This window comes from Chaetodon auriga, chromosome 20 (assembly GCF_051107435.1).
Source record: "Chaetodon auriga isolate fChaAug3 chromosome 20, fChaAug3.hap1, whole genome shotgun sequence".
NCBI lineage: Eukaryota > Metazoa > Chordata > Actinopteri > Chaetodontiformes > Chaetodontidae > Chaetodon > Chaetodon auriga.
The window spans coordinates 660,001-675,688 of NC_135093.1; the positions used below are offsets into that span (position 1 = coordinate 660,001).

Sequence of the window (15,688 nt, forward strand, 5' to 3'; positions counted from 1 at the left end):
CTTCATGAGAGTTACACCTTGTGTGTCTCTGGGTGTTTCCCCTTTGTTGTCGACAATAAAGTTGCTTCTCGGACTTGGACTCCTGCAGCCTTTTTGAGCATTTTTCTTGGACAGCTGAATCTGATTTACAACATCAGCCATTTCTTTATTTGCATGAATAATATTCAAAAGGGCAAGAGTAGACTGTACTCGCCTGTAGTAGACTGTACTCGCTGGTGGTAGACTGTACTCGCCTGTAGTAGACTGTACTCGCCTGTAGTAGATTGTACTCGCCTGTAGTAGCCTGTACTCGCCTGTGAAGATGCTCTCTGATGTGACTGTGGTACTCCAACAATAATGTCAATGTTCCTCGGTCAAGTTCAAAGATGCTCTGACTGGAGAACAGCCAGAGAGCACATTTATAGAATCCTACATCAAAGTTACGCTCTGATACTGCTGCTTTCAATGGGAAGAAGAAGAAGAAGAAGAAGAAGAAGGAGAAGGAGGAGAAGAAGAAGAAGAAGAAGAAGAAGAAGAAGAAGGAGAAGAAGAAGGAGAAGAAGAAGGAGAAGAAGAAGAAGAAGGAGAAGAAGAAGAAGAAGGAGAAGGAGAAGGAGAAGGAGAAGAAGAAGAAGAAGGAGAAGAAGAAGGAGAAGGAGGAGAAGGAGAAGGAGAAGAAGAAGGAGAAGGAGAAGGAGAAGGAGGAGAAGGAGAAGGAGAAGAAGAAGAAGAAGAAGAAGAAGGAGAAGGAGAAGGAGAAGAAGGAGAAGAAGAAGAAGGAGAAGGAGAAGGAGAAGAAGAAGAAGAAGAAGGAGAAGGAGAAGGAGAAGGAGAAGAAGGAGAAGAAGAAGAAGGAGAAGGAGAAGGAGAAGGAGAAGGAGAAGAAGAAGAAGAAGAAGGAGAAGGAGAAGGAGAAGGAGGAGAAGGAGAAGGAGAAGGAGAAGAAGAAGAAGAAGAAGAAGAAGAAGAAGAAGAAGGAGAAGGAGAAGAAGAAGAAGGTTTGTTGTTGAACATCATTAAATCTGCTGCTCAGAGTTTTCTCCTCTTTTCGTGCAGTCGGAAGCCTTCCTGACCTCCTTGTTGGAGGAGCAGCAGCTCTGTTTGCCAGACGCAGGAGGTCTCTCCATCCGGCCAGCGAGCTGCTGCTGCTGAGCACAGCGGACAGACTGCAGCCCTGCAGCGCTCAGCTGAAAGCACACACCTGACGCCGACAATAATCAGAGAAACAGACAAAACAAAAATACTTCACCTGAAAGAAAGTCCTTTCAAAATAAAAGCTTGGTAGATATTCAGACACCAGCTCTTTTATAAAAACTTAAAATTTCATCTTTATTATGTCCAGCTTGAAATCACATACAAAAGAAAACACACACACACAGAATATTATTTCAAAGAGGTCAAGTCTCAGAGATCCTTCAGACTAAACATGTTTTCCATCAACCTGAGGAGGAAAATAAAGGTCCATCAGTGCAAAATCTGAGCAGTCATTTCATTGGATGATGTACAAACTACAGTTTGATCATTGGTTCGAGACAGCTGTCTGACTCAAATGTCAAACATCGAAGCGCGTTGGACATTTCAGAGGACAGCTTCACATTTCCTCCAGTCTATTCTCAAACAGTGACTCTCGCTCGTCTGAACATTGGGCAGCTTCGGTCTTGATGGCTCAGACTGGCCGTGAGGTGGAGGTGAGACCACCCAGTCTGCCGTGGACAGGTGACCAGTCAAACATTATCTTCCAAACGCAGTCTTTGTCGTGTGTCGCTGTACCTGTGCTGCGGCTCAGAGGAACACCTGGCTCTTCGTACGGTCATGCGACTGTTGTCCACACGGCCGTGACGTCACCGAGTAAAGAAAAATGGGCTAAAACATGAAGGACGTCTAACAAAGGTCAAAACAACACTGATATAAAAATATGAACTATTGACAGAAAAAATGAGACGTGACATTGAAGCCGTCCACGCGTCACGTTTGGTCTGAAAGGAAAGAGGCGAGTCGACAGTGGAGTGAAGCGTGCAGGTCGCCGGGCTCAGGTCGCTGCAGCAGGTCGCCGACAGACGAGTCCCTCTGTGTCTCGGCACGCCATAACCCCACATCGTGTCGGCGGCGTCCTCAGGCGTCTCTGGGCCTCCCGTGCACTCTGAAGCGGTACATGCAGGTGTAGTCCGGGTGGCCCCAGTTGGACAACACCTGTACCTCGATGATCTGGAAGGCTCGGCCGCTGTCCTCCTGTCCAAACACAAAATACTTCAAACACACCACGTATGTACAGTCAGCGAGCAGCTGTGACACTTTCCAACCAATCAGAAGGCAGAGCTGAGGCGGCCGTCACTGGTCGAGCAGCTTCTGATCAAATACAACAACTGTCGAGTTCAGATCAGCTGCTGACTCAGCAGAGCATCGGCTGCTCGACCGAGACGTCACCGCGGGGACGGACCTCGTGTCCTCTCGGGACAGGAGACGTCTGGACGTGTAAAATCTGGATCTCAGCGTTTTGATTTTTCTGCTATAAAACAACGAGACGTGTTTCCGGTGTGGACGAGCAGAAATCAGCGACGGCTTCGTCCGTCTCACCTCCACATGACCCAAACCACCGACGAAGACTCTTTAAACCCCTTCATCAGGAGGAAGCAGCAGGCCGAGGCCGTCCGTACTCACAGTGACGGCGTAGGTCTGGAGAGCTTCTCCGTCCTCGTCGTAGGTGTAGGTGCCCAGCAGCGTCCCTCTGTCCTGAGCCTCATCGTCCAGACCCTGAAACGAAGACCGACCGTTCAGCCTCTCACACAGACCGTGCAGACAGCATCGCTCTGCCGCCGGCTCTCTCTTACGTAGACGCTGAAGTCTCGGGGGGCGCTGCGCAGCGTCCCGCTGGGCGCCAGCGCTCTGGGGATGTGCTCCAGGGAGAAGGCGGTGGGGAGGATCTTCATGGAGAGGCGGATCACCAGGAACCCCGTGGAGCCTCTGAAGGCCCAGCAGTTTCCTGGATGGACGTCCGGCTGCAGGAGGAGTCAGAGACACAGTGGAGCCTAGCAGTACAGCGGTACTCTCAGTACTGCGGTACTCTCAGTACTGCGGTACTCTCAGTACTCATGCATCATCACACATTCATGAGCACACAGAAGAATGAAATCTGATGAAATGCATTTAAATTTTGTTCACAAATTAATCGCAAGTGTTGAACAACAAATTCATTAATTCATCTGACGACCCCTCAGTTTGACATGCTGACCCTTTGGAGGGGCCGGACCCTTACGTTGGCCTAAACTAGCTCACAGTATTTGAAGTATTTGAAGTACCTCCACCTGCAGCAGCTCCAACAGTAACATGCTGCTCTGACACTGAAGCTTCAGTCTGAACAAACTGATGAAGTCACAGAATCAGAGATCAGACACAGGAGACGTTTTACTGTACTGCTGTACTGTTACTGCATGACGCTGACTGTACTGCTGTACTGTTACTGCATGACGCTGACTGTACTGCTGTACTGTTACTGCATGACGCTGACTGTACTGCTGTACTGTTACTGCATGACGCTGACTGTACTGCTGTACTTCTACTGCATGACGCTGACTGTACTGCTGTACTTTTACTGCATGACGCTGACTGTACTGCTGTACTTTTACTGCATGACGCTGACTGTACTGCTGTACTGTTACTGCATGACGCTGACTGTACTGCTGTACTGTTACTGCATGACGCTGACTGTACTGCTGTACTGTTACTGCATGACGCTGACTGTACTGCTGTACTTCTACTGCATGACGCTGACTGTACTGCTGTAGTTTTACTGCATGACGCTGACTGTACTGCTGTACTGTTACTGCATGACGCTGACTGTACTGCTGTACTGTTACTGCATGACGCTGACTGTACTGCTGTACTGTTACTGCATGACGCTGACTGTACTGCTGTACTTTTACTGCATGACGCTGACTGTACTGCTGTACTGTTACTGCATGACGCTGACTGTACTGCTGTACTGTTACTGCATGACGCTGACTGTACTGCTGTACTGTTACTGCATGACGCTGACTGTACTGCTGTACTGTTACTGCATGACGCTGACTGTACTGCTGTACTTCTACTGCATGACGCTGACTGTACTGCTGTACTTTTACTGCATGACGCTGACTGTACTGCTGTACTTTTACTGCATGACGCTGACTGTACTGCTGTACTGTTACTGCATGACGCTGACTGTACTGCTGTACTGTTACTGCATGACGCTGACTGTACTGCTGTACTGTTACTGCATGACGCTGACTGTACTGCTGTACTTCTACTGCATGACGCTGACTGTACTGCTGTAGTTTTACTGCATGACGCTGACTGTACTGCTGTAGTTTTACTGCATGACGCTGACTGTACTGCTGTAGTTTTACTGCTGCAGAAAGTACTTCCACCAGTGGAATTCAATGGATGTCATGAGCCTGAAAGCTGCAGGTGAAAACTGAAAATGAAATAAAATGTAGTAGCTGGGAAGACGTCGGTGTAGTGTGTCTGTTGACAGGTGTGTTACCTGGATTACAACTCGAGGAGACTGAGAGAAATACCAGAGAGGAAGTCCGAACAGACTGAGCAGAGCGGCCTTCGTCTCGTACGTCTCTGAGCAGCGAGTGCTCAGGATGCTGCCCCCTGCAGGACGACCACTGTGTCAGACGTTAAACGGTTCAAAGCTGAACATTCAGGCGTTTCACAGCCCGAGAAGAATGAAGGCGGTCTGACGAGCTGTTAAACAGACGGTTTGTTTCTGACCTCCAGACTCCAGAGCGAAGTCCGGCAGGCCGGTTCGGTCCTGAGCAAACAGCCGCAGAGCGTTCTTCACGATCACATGGACGTCCTGGAAGACAGTGGTTAGGGGCTAAAACAAGAAACTTCACGAATGAGTGGCGAGCCTCAGAGTTCACGGGTGGGACAGAAAAATATGAACACGCCGGCTCATTTTAAAGAGAACCATCAGTAAAGCTGAGGAGGGCTGCATTTATCTACACTCAGCCTGTGAAGGCAATCAGACCACCCAGCCGCCTCCCTCTTACCTCCTGGGTCACGGCGGCCCCGGCGGCCCCCGGGTCGGCCTCGCTGACCATCTCCTCGGCGCGGCGCTGCTCCAGCTGCAGGCTGATGTTCTGCAGGATGCCGAGCTCCAGCGAGGCCAGCGACGCCTGCAGGTCGGCCCCGCTGACGTACTGCTGCGACAGCCACTGGAGGAGCGACTCCGGGAGGCCGGCGGTGCCTTCGTGGGCCCCGCCCCTCACCGTCAGCTGGTTGCCGTAGACCAGAGTCCTAACCTCCTCACGGACCTGAGCGGAAACCTGCTCCGACATCTGCAGGGGACACGGGGGGAAGCTTGACGGTAACAGCAGAGAAAAAGAAAAGCTGGGAGCTTTTGTTCAGAGAAAGAATTCAGAATGAAACTCTGATGCTCGTTATGCTCAGCTGTCCTTCGAGAGACGTTCAGCTGTCTGTCATCGTTTCATCGGCGTCTGAACAAGGCGTCACAAATCCTCAATGAACCAACTTCTGTGTGTTCTGTTTGGAGGAAGTGAGCCGAGTTTACAGGTTTTACCTTCATCAGGACACATGGTCCCACACTCAGGGACGGGGACAGCGAGCCGGGCCAGCCTCGCTGTCTCCGCTCTGTGTTTAAGAAATAATGACGCCAGCGTCGTCTCTCACCGTCTGCTGGATCCTGTCGAGTCGTCGGCAGCTGTCCCGACACCCAGACAGACCCTCCACGTCCCGCTTGACGTCCTCCAGAGCCGCCTCCAGCCGTGCCACTTCCGCCAGCAAAGCATCATGGGACTGACGGTCCACTCCAACGCTAGAGGAAGTTACAACACAACCGTGCTCACACTGTGCTCACATGCTTCCTTTCACACCTGTAGTTCAGGTCACAGAGAGGCGGGGCCTTAAACTGACTGCAGAGTGAAGAGGAGGATGAAGGTTACCTGACAGCAGCTGGAAGCGTTGATGCGGGTGAGACTGCTGCAGCGGTGTCTTGTCTCCACTGCATCTCCTGCAGAACAAAGAAGCAAAGCGTCCTGAGGTGACTGAGAGCAGCTTCAGGAGGTCCAGAGACGGTCGTCTCATGTCCGACGTGTCTTTACCTCCGTCTGAGCGGCCAGCGTCTGCAGCCGCAGCTCCAGCTGGTCCAGACGAGACGCCTGCCTCAGCTGCTGCAGCTGATGCTGCTGACGACTCTGCAGACAGGAAGCAAACAGACAGCGTTGAGAGCAAAGCGTGCAGAGGTTCCACGTCCTCCACAGCTGCAGACCTGAGACCTTCTGAGAGGAACATCTGTATGTTTCCTGTGTTCAGATTTGACTGATCAGCATCTTCAGCTCCATCATTTGACTGATTATTACGACTCCTTTGAGGGTCCCGACCCCCCAGCTTTAGAATCTCAGCACTGAACCTCATGTCCACTTCCTGGTGTGTCCAGTGTCTGACCTGTTCCCTCTGCTGTCTCTCCACGTCCAGTCCTGTCCTGAGCCGGTCCAGCTGCTGGTCCAGCTGCTGGTCCAGCTGCTGGTCCAGCAGGCCGCTCTGAGCAGAGACCACCTGCTGCTGGAGGTCAGTGTACAGCTGCAGCACCTCGCCGTGTCTCTGCTCCGCCTGCCGCCCTCCGGCCTCCACCCGCTCCCACAGCGCCGTGAGACTCTGCTCCAGACGGACGAGTCTCGCAGACTCATCCGCCGCCGCCGCGGACACTTCCTGTGAAGCGACAGAAGCTTTCAGTTTCACACCTGCTGTGAGATAAAGGCAGCTCAGCTGATCCATCGGTAACAAACATCTCTTCTGATGACATCATCAGACCGAAATCAGTCCGACTCCGACCGTGAGACGCTTTTCCAACAGCTTCGGAAGTCAAAATGACTGATTGGCTCAAAACTACTTTCTGTGTGAAATATATTATATTATATAATATTCTGTGTGAAAAAGAGCAGAACCACATTAAATTATTGAAGATTTTTCAGGATTTCTATCAGCAAACAACAGTTTGTGACCATTAAATGACACAAAATAAACAGTGACAATAAAATAATTCAAAGACAATGAAAGTGGTTCAGATGTGCACAGCTGGAGCAGGTGGAGCAGGTGGAGCAGGTGGAGCAGGGTGGTGTCAGTACCTCCTCTCCTGTCGGGGCTTCAGCCGGTGGAGGTGGACTGTACAGTGGCTCCTCCTTTGACTCCTCCGCGGCGCCCTCTGACGGTCGTCTCTGGGGGGACGTGAGGCCGTGGACTGGGGCGTCGGAGACGGCCGTCCTCCACCCTGTGATGCCGAGAGCTGGAAGAACATCAAAAAAGACCCGAGAGATCAACAACGACCTTTAACTCAAAAGCTGGATGAGCAGCCAGGCGTCGGTCTCCAGACACAGACAAGAAACAGGAACCTACTGAAGAGGAGCAGCAGCAGAGGGAGGAGAACCAGGAGGAGTCTGAGAGGAAACCTGCAGGAGGAAACAACATGTGTGATTAACAGAGGAGGTGCTTCATCCTTCATCCAGTCTGACACTGAGCAGAATAAACCATGTGCACACTGAGAGGCTTCTTTCATCACAACAGAAACAAACAGCAGCTCAAACTTTTCCTTCTTCAGCCTCAATCGTCTTCAGAGGTTCTCTTTGTTTTCTCCAAACCTGATCATCGTGTCACAGCTCAGCCCTTCCTGCTCGGTGGGACTCGACCTGGTGATGGAGGGCTGAAGCTGCAGCCTGAGCGGCACAGTCACACGTTTCCACTCATCAGGTGTGTTTGTCGTTTCTTCTTCTGTTGCTCAAACTGAGGCTTTGGCCTGAGAAGCTAACGTAGCTAACAGCACGAGGCTGCAGACAAACTGAAGGGTTTACTGCACATTCAGACCTGACCAACAGAGACATGAACCACCGAACACACAGTCTGAAGCCACGAGGCCCGACGCACACACACACACGTCGTGACGGCGTGACGGCGTGACAGCATGACAGCGTGTTTAACCAGACATCTTCAGCCTCACACAACATAAACAAGAAAAAAATAACTTGCCGAGTCAGGAGGAAGCTGGAGGTCATGTGATGCCATCGTCCATTGAGCCACCTGTACACATCACCTGCAGCCTGACCTGAAAACAAACACACACACACACACACGTCATTTATGTGGTTTCCAGCATAATTTAGATCCACTTTCACTCGTGAGGCTTTTGTCTAAGTGAGGGGTCTTTGAATGCTTCAAACTTTAACCAGTTTCAACTTGAACACAACAACAACAACAACAACTGGAGACAACAGGAACAACCAAGAGGCAGACCAGGAAGAACTACAGAGAGGTCAGAGGTCAGAATCACCTGAGCCACAAACATTTCAAAAGGTCAGAAGAAGAAAGATCCAACATGGAGCTCCAACACAAACATGCTGCACATCAGAGGGGAGGAGCATCACAATCAATCCACCGATCAGTCAATCAATCACCCAACGTTAACCTGCAGAGCGGCCGGCGCTCCGACAAGCTGAACACAGTTTCCTGGTCTGAGGCCAAACTGCTGAAGCTGCAGTGAGAGTCAGCTGACCGAGAGCCGAAGCTGAGGAGGCAGAAAACGCAGCTTTAATGGAAACGTCCCAAGCGGTCCCTGATGCTCACGTGCTGCAGAGCTGGTTTGACTGTCAGTGACACACAGTGAGCTTTGAGACTGAACCTGTGAGGACGGCAGCACTCCACATCAGCCCAAACACACAGGAAGCCACTGAGGACCATGACCAAGAAGATGAAGGTGAAGGTGAGGGTGAGGTGACAGACGGCGTCCCCGAGCGACGCCTCTCCTGACAGTCGTCACCTGTTGGCGTCAGCAGCGCAGGAGTGTGTTTAACTGACAGACGACACAGAGCAGGAAATAAAAAGCTGCACAAACAGAGTCTGAAGGTTAAACTGCTGCATCACTCGCTCCTCCAACCCCTGAACATGCATGTGTCATGTAAACGTCACGGCAGCTGTTTTCACTGCTGTCTCGTATTTTAAGTCAGAGACGGTTTGATGCGAGACAGAAGAGACCGACTTCAGGCCTCCGCTGGTTTCTATCCACTTCAGTGAAGCGACAAAAACAAGTGTGTTTCTCAACGCTGACTTCCTGTCTGTGGCTCTCAGCTCATTGGTTCCTTCTGAAGACGTAAATCTTTAAAAACTCCTGACAAATACTTAGTTTCATGTTTAAAAGCTTCCTTCGTTTCCTCAAACAGCTGCTCGCCGTAGTTTTTAAATCAGGCAAACTGGAGGAAACAAACAAACAGGAGCATCTGCTGGGACTATTTTCAGAGGCGGATGAATCTACATGTGCCACAGAGAGTGTGTGTGTGTGTGTGTGTGTGTGTCTGAGTCAGAATAAACTACAGTGTGTGTGTTGGCGGTGAGGGAACAGCAGTGAGGCTCACTGATGAGTTTTGATGGAGCTCAGAGGAAGAAGCTCGATCAGCTGTGATACACAAACACTGAACTGTTAGCGGTTAGCGGTTAGCATTGACTGCTGGTTTGAGTCTGAGCATGAAGACAAAGAGCGTGAGCCGATTTTCATCAATCAAACCACAATTCTCCTTTTCCACAGGAAGTCCTGACTGTTCCCTCACAGCACCTGATGAACTGTGTGTGTGTGTGTGTGTGTGTGTGTGTGTGTGTCCTGAACAGCTCACACAGGGATCCGTGGGGATGAAGCTCCTTCTGGTTCGTGGTGGACTCCTTCAGGTTCATGACTCCACAGTGACGGGATCGAGCTGCAACAGAGAGGAACCACAGTCAGGACTCAGACCAGCACCACCACCCTCTGAGCACCAGCACCACTTCCACCACCCTCTGAGCACCAGCACCAGCTGCAGGCTGACAGATTTGCATGTTGCCAGGGGAACAGCCAAAGTGAAGGGGTGCAGCCCATTTGTTTGGGAGGGAAACACAGCAGGTGAGCAGTGAGAGTTCGGGAAAACCAGGACAGGATCCAGATCTGAGTCAACACACTGACAACAACTCATTGACCTGATGGAACAGAACTCAGAACCAGAACATGGATTAAGAAACAGCTCGTTCACCACCAGATTCCGTCAGTCTCCAGGGTCTGAGGAGGTTCTAGGGCTCTGGGTTCATCAGATTAGCATTAGTTTTCCTTAATGAGGATCTAGTTGTCACTGGTGAGGTGTTAGTGGTTCCTGATGAGGTTCCAGGTCTCCTGTGAGAGGTTCTACTGGGCCTTTGTGTGACCGAGCTCAGGAATGGTGTTGGAGAGTTTTTAGGGAAGCTAAAGGAGGTTCTCGGGGTCTGGTGGCTCGTCTTTGTACTGCCTGAGGATGTGATGAAGAATCGATGAAGGAGCGCTGAAGGTTGTGGATCTTCGTGGTGGAAGAACAACTGACTGACACACTGAATGATGGCCTGTACTTTCAGCACACCTGCAGACAGGAAGTAAACTATGATGTGGAAGAAGAAGAAGAGAGCTGGAGTGAGGCTATGGAGAGGAAATGTGTTCCAACAGCACGTGCAGGTAAGTAAAGTCCAGGTGAACACCAAGCGAAGGCTCCGTGAGGAAGACAGAAGAGTCCCCGTAAACATGTTAAACGTGCTCTTGCTGAGCAGCAGAACTGATTCCTGGAGTTTATTTTCGCCTCCAGATCTTCACACGAGTGTCTGGGAGGAATGAAAGTGGACTCAAAACACAGACTTACAGTCAGCACCTCCGCGTCTGTTATCAGTCTGTGTGTGCACCTTAGAGGCCAGCCCCTGACACACCTGCCAGGTGAGCGCCACACAGCAGGCTGCAGCTCTCCTGACACACAGCAGGCAGGAGTTCAACCACAGCTGCAGCACATCTGCACCTGAATCAAAGAGGAAGTGATTAACGGACGCGCATTTCTGCAAATATCTGGAGGAAACCAGGAAATAAAACCCTTCAGTGAAAGTGAGAAGAATCACAGCAGGGAGCCTTCAGCGTCCCAGAGCGAGCTGAGCTCACCTCTGCAGCTGCTGCATGAGCCACTGTTAGCACAGCACAGCACAGCACAGCACAGCACAGCACAGCACAGCACAGCACAGCACACACACACACACACACTGATCTGACCTGAGGACAGATCCGTCACCTCAACAACTTAAAACTCTTTCCTTGTTTCCTGGTTTGTGAACGAGAGGTGAAGACCGGGGTATTAAATTCACTGCAGGGGTCTTAGACGATGCTCACGTCCCCTCTTTGTGTGCTCACCTGTCCGGGTCTTGCGGTTCCGGTCTCTGCAGTAGACTGTGGACGTTTCTGTGTCTCTGGACTCCGAGGGTCCTGTCAATGAGGAGGAGGAGGGGGAGGTGTATTTGGAGGAGAGGCAGTGTGTGGACTCCTTCCTGTCTGCGTGCGGCTCACAGTCGTTACAGTAAATCCTGCTGAGCGTCTGAACCGGGTGTTTGGAACAGAGGCCGTCTGAGCCAATCAGAGTGCGGTCTGCCAGGACGGTGCTCTGCTCCGCGATGATGGTGCTTTCTGTGACAGAGGCGGGAAATCACGTGACCATCCATTCATCGCTGAAACGATGGAGCGAGAAAAAACTGCAAACACTGAACAAAGACTGAAGTCACCTTTAGGGTCGACGTCTTGGTCCAAACCTGTAACCAGAGGAGGAAGATCATCGTCAGCATTCAAGGGTTTGGAAACAAGTTTCTGCCCTAAACGTTTCACATGGTCCATCTCTGGATGTCCTGTGCCCCAAAATAAAAGGCAACATCCTACTCACGCTGCTGCAGAGCGTCTTTACCCGTTCATTTATTTACTGACAAATCCAGAAGATTCGGCTTCACGAGGAGAAAACGAGCAAACACGAGGAGCAGTGCTGCATTCAGATGGCAATGAAATAAAAGTACAGCAGTACTCTCAGCTTCATGCAGTAGAAGTACAGCAGTACAGTCAGCATCATGCAGTAGAAGTACAGCAGTACAGTCAGCATCATGCAGTAGAAGTACAGCAGTACAGTCAGCGTCATGCAGTAAAAGTACAGCAGTACAGTCAGCGTCATGCAGTAAAAGTACAGCAGTACAGTCAGCGTCATGCAGTAGAAGTACAGCAGTACAGTCAGCGTCATGCAGTAGAAGTACAGCAGTACAGTCAGCGTCATGCAGTAGAAGTACAGCAGTACAGTAAAACGTCTCCTGTGTCTGATCTCTGATTCTGTGACTTCATCAGTTTGTTCAGACTGAAGCTTCAGTGTCAGAGCAGCATGTTACTGTTGGAGCTGCTGCAGGTGGAGGTACTTCAAATACTTCATATACTGTTAAAAAGCAAGAGGTGTACCCCAGAAGGTGTCGACCAGCGTGGTCTCCTGGACGGAGGAGTCGTCCAGCAGGGAGGAGAGCAGGGAGGCGTCGGAGGACACGCTGTGGAGGCTGCTGTTCAGCAGCGACTGGGAGGTGTGCTTGCGAGGAGTGCTGAGGAGGAGAGACTCTGAGCAGGAGACAGAGAGCTGCTGAGAACGCCGAGACTTCAATGACCTGGAGGAGGAGGAGGAGGAGCAGAGGGACAGAGCAAAGGACAGGAAGTGGAGAGGAAGGAGGAGAAAGATGTTGAACAGGAAGAATGAGAGGAGGAGTAGAAATGAGGAGCTGCGTCTCTGGTGTAGAACAGTAGTAAAGCTGCAGACGTGCACCTGATCACACACCTGTTGCCCCTCCAGCTGGTTCCTCCCACACTGAAGGAGGCGCTGCTGTGCGGCAGGCCGCGGTCCAGCAGGCCGTCGTCGAGCCGCAGGCTGCACCGGGACATGGTCCCCGTGTGGAGGAACAACACGGCCTGCTGCTCCTTCTCTGAGTCCGACGCTGCTGAGGAGTAGCCGGAGCTGAGGAGGAGCAGGAGGAGGAAGATAGGGTTGAGAGAGTGAAGAGGAGAGAAGAAAGGGAGGTGATACTTCCTTCTGACGGCTTTGATTTTCAGCTGTGACAGAGCGTTAGCAGTTTGTGCTTAGTGCTAATCAGATGTTAGCTTGTCGTGCTGCTAACTGCTAACTCAGCAGTGTGAGTGGAGCCGGTTTGGCTCAGTGTAAACAGACACAGACTGAAGTCCAGTTTGGTTTCTAAACTAGATTTTCCCTCCACGAGACGAGAAGGTCTGAGCCCCGCCCCCAGGTCCAGATCTTAGGATCCACCCAGAGGACCTCGAACAGCAGCAGAAGGCTGTCGGTCTGATTAGGACACACTGCTGATCAAAACGAGCTGTGACCTCATCAGACGCCGAGCCAGGCTGACCTACATACTGACACACACGCCACGGAAACCACAGAAGAAGAAGATACACACATGTCGGTCCAGCCCCAGCTCTGCAGATCCACGTCCTCGTCACAGGACATCGCAACACACACTCACACACACGCAACACAAAAGCACATACATACATACACACACACACACACACTGTATGAAAACACTATGAAAAGACACACACACACACGCAACACAAAAGCACATACATACATACACACACACACACACACCGTGTGAAAACACTATGAAAAGACACACACACACGCAACACAAAAGCACATACATACATACACACACACACACACACACAGTATGAAAACACATGCGAACACACAGCAAGTCGTGAGGCGGCAGCACGGTTCAAGCTCACCTTAAACCTGCTTAGACTGCTGCACACTTCCTGATAGAGCTGTGGGTCAGTGAGCTGCTTAGACTCCGCCCACACACACACACACACACACACACACACACACACACACACACACACACACAGTACAAAACAACTAAATATAAAAGTCTAAAGGTTTTATGTTGAGTTATTATTTATGATCCTCAGTGAAACTTCATGTAAACAATAACTGTTTCTGTCTTTGAAAATAAAGTTTGATATAGATTTAATTCATTCTGTGTGTGTGTGTGTGTGTGTGTGTGTGTGTGTGACTTTCTCCTTGAGGGGTTTAATAAATCCATTCTTAATTATTCTTCTTAGAAAATATTTGCGCTCGTGTCTGAAAATGAAAAATTAAGATTCAGATGTGGAGCTGATGAGAGCCGATCATCTCCTGCTCTCAAATGAACTCACACACCAAACTCCACTGAAGAAAGTGCCGCTTTAACGTGTGTGTGGGGAAAAGGTGAATGTGAATTTGAGATGAGGAATGTTTGAACGTACAAACAGTCCAAATTTAAATGTTACTCATCTCTGTTTATGGCCGTTTGACAATGCGTGAGGAATGTGAGAGTCAGCAGAGGTGACATGGTGTTACCTGGATGAGACAGGTGAGGTTCAAAGACGGCCAGCATGTGAAAGGATGACGACAGAGGAGCAACAGAAACAAACGGCACACGGCTGCAGGCAAACGCTGGTGATCGACCGGTAGGCGAACAGGTAGAGATCACCTGTGCTGAGACGGAGGTGAAACTGACCTCACTCTGACCAGCCTCAGTAAGACTCCCTGGATTACCCAGCAACCCTCACTGTGAGCCAATTATGGGCTGCAGTGATGGGTGTTGGCCTGCTGAAGGCGCCATAAGCACAGACGTTTACTGTCTGCTGATGAGGGACAATGGAGAGTACAGGTGAGCAGACTAGAGCTGACACTAGCTACTGTCATCATGGATTCATTATTTGTAATCAATAAAGAAAATAATTATTCCTTTAAGGCCTTTTTTCTCTCACCTGCCAATAATGAATAAACTGAGCGGCACATCAGTGTGAGTGAAACCTGTCAGCTGAGGCCAAAATAACAGATTCATCTGTGAGGAAAACGATCATTGTCTTCAGCCCTGAATGATTTCATTTGCTTTATTTATTGATATTTTATATTTGCACCTTTTCCTGCTTTATACTGCAACTGCAGCACAACAATTTCCATCAGGATAAATAATCAATTAGTTATCCATTTCTCAAGACAATATTTTATACTCTTGTATATAATGTGCATATAGAAATATAGTTGATTTTATTCTGTATCATATTTTTATTGTTCTATTCTTCTTTTTCTGTCTCTCTTTCATCCTGTCTGTCACATATTAATTTTCCCAGCGTGGGATCAATAAAGTTTTACCTTCATTGTTTCAGACCTTAATTAAAACTAAACCACACAACACAACCACAAACATGACATTTAGAAGAAAACCTTCATTTTCTGTTTAACTGCACAGATTCTGATTGTATTTGACACATTTTGTCCCACGAAGTTTGTTTCCGTTCACAGAATAAATGTTTTCTGTGTTGATGACAAATGAATATTTCTCTAAACACGACCTCACCCACGTGTCTTCAGCCATTTAACTATACACTTCAAGGGCCTGTCTACTTCCAGCCAATCAGCATAGAGCACACAGCGATGACGTCCTGCGAGACCAATGAAATTCCGCGGTGGGCGGAGCCCCGGGAAAAACGAATGATCGATGTGCTAACGTTAGCTTCAGCTCTCAAACAGTCGACACAAAATAAAAATACAGTAGAAAACCACAGATAGAAATTCCTCACCTACAGCAGAGCTCCGAACAAGATGGCGACTCTCCTACAGCAGAGTTTAAAGGTGGAACAACAGCCGGCGAGATTCTATTAGCTACGAACGTATTAACACTGGAAAACGACAGTTTAAGTCTGTTTTCCGGTTAAAAGCGACGTAACGATAACAGTGTTGATGTCTTACTCACAACAATTCTTTTCAAATTCATCCACTAAATGTCGACTGACAAGCTGACAACAGGTCAAACAGAGACACTTAGC

General features: G+C 49.7%; 1 protein-coding gene across 5 annotated transcripts; it reads right to left on the reverse strand.

The window, feature by feature from the left end:
• Positions 1–1,288: 1,288 nt before the first annotated feature.
• Positions 1,289–15,676, reverse strand: LOC143339474 (SUN domain-containing protein 1-like). 5 transcript variants are annotated; one of them, XM_076760723.1, is made up of 21 exons: positions 14,214–14,350; positions 13,598–13,660; positions 12,630–12,806; positions 12,266–12,462; positions 11,557–11,583; positions 11,192–11,461; positions 10,659–10,808; positions 9,639–9,719; positions 8,005–8,080; positions 7,378–7,430; positions 7,110–7,267; positions 6,430–6,693; positions 6,087–6,179; positions 5,928–5,995; positions 5,656–5,800; positions 5,016–5,303; positions 4,735–4,819; positions 4,499–4,614; positions 2,808–2,975; positions 2,638–2,730; positions 1,289–2,208 (listed from the first exon to the last, which is right to left on the reverse strand). In XM_076760723.1, the coding sequence occupies exons 3-21, from the start codon at positions 12,731–12,733 to the stop codon at positions 2,092–2,094; spliced, it is 2,553 nt and encodes an 850-aa protein (XP_076616838.1). In that variant the 5' UTR covers positions 12,734–12,806; positions 13,598–13,660; positions 14,214–14,350; the 3' UTR covers positions 1,289–2,091. The 5 variants fall into 5 exon arrangements, with proteins under 5 accessions (XP_076616838.1, XP_076616837.1, XP_076616836.1 ...); XM_076760722.1 differs by lacking the exons at positions 13,598–13,660; positions 14,214–14,350 and adding an exon at positions 15,443–15,676; XM_076760721.1 differs by lacking the exon at positions 13,598–13,660.
• Positions 15,677–15,688: the final 12 nt, after the last annotated feature.

What these genes read in the sequence shown, in the direction of transcription:
- LOC143339474 (XM_076760720.1), bottom strand. Translation starts at nt 13,313, where the DNA reads ATGTCCTGTGACGAGGACGTGGATCTGCAGAGCTGGGGCTGGACCGAC. An exon ending in AGCTGGGGCTGGACCGACAT is followed by an intron (nt 12,807 to 13,263) that starts GTGTGTATCTTC and finishes GCTCCTCCTCAG; the next exon opens with CTCCGGCTACTCCTCAGCAG. An exon ending in AAGCCCCGACAGGAGAGGAG is followed by an intron (nt 6,694 to 7,109) that starts GTACTGACACCA and finishes GTCGCTTCACAG; the next exon opens with GAAGTGTCCGCGGCGGCGGC.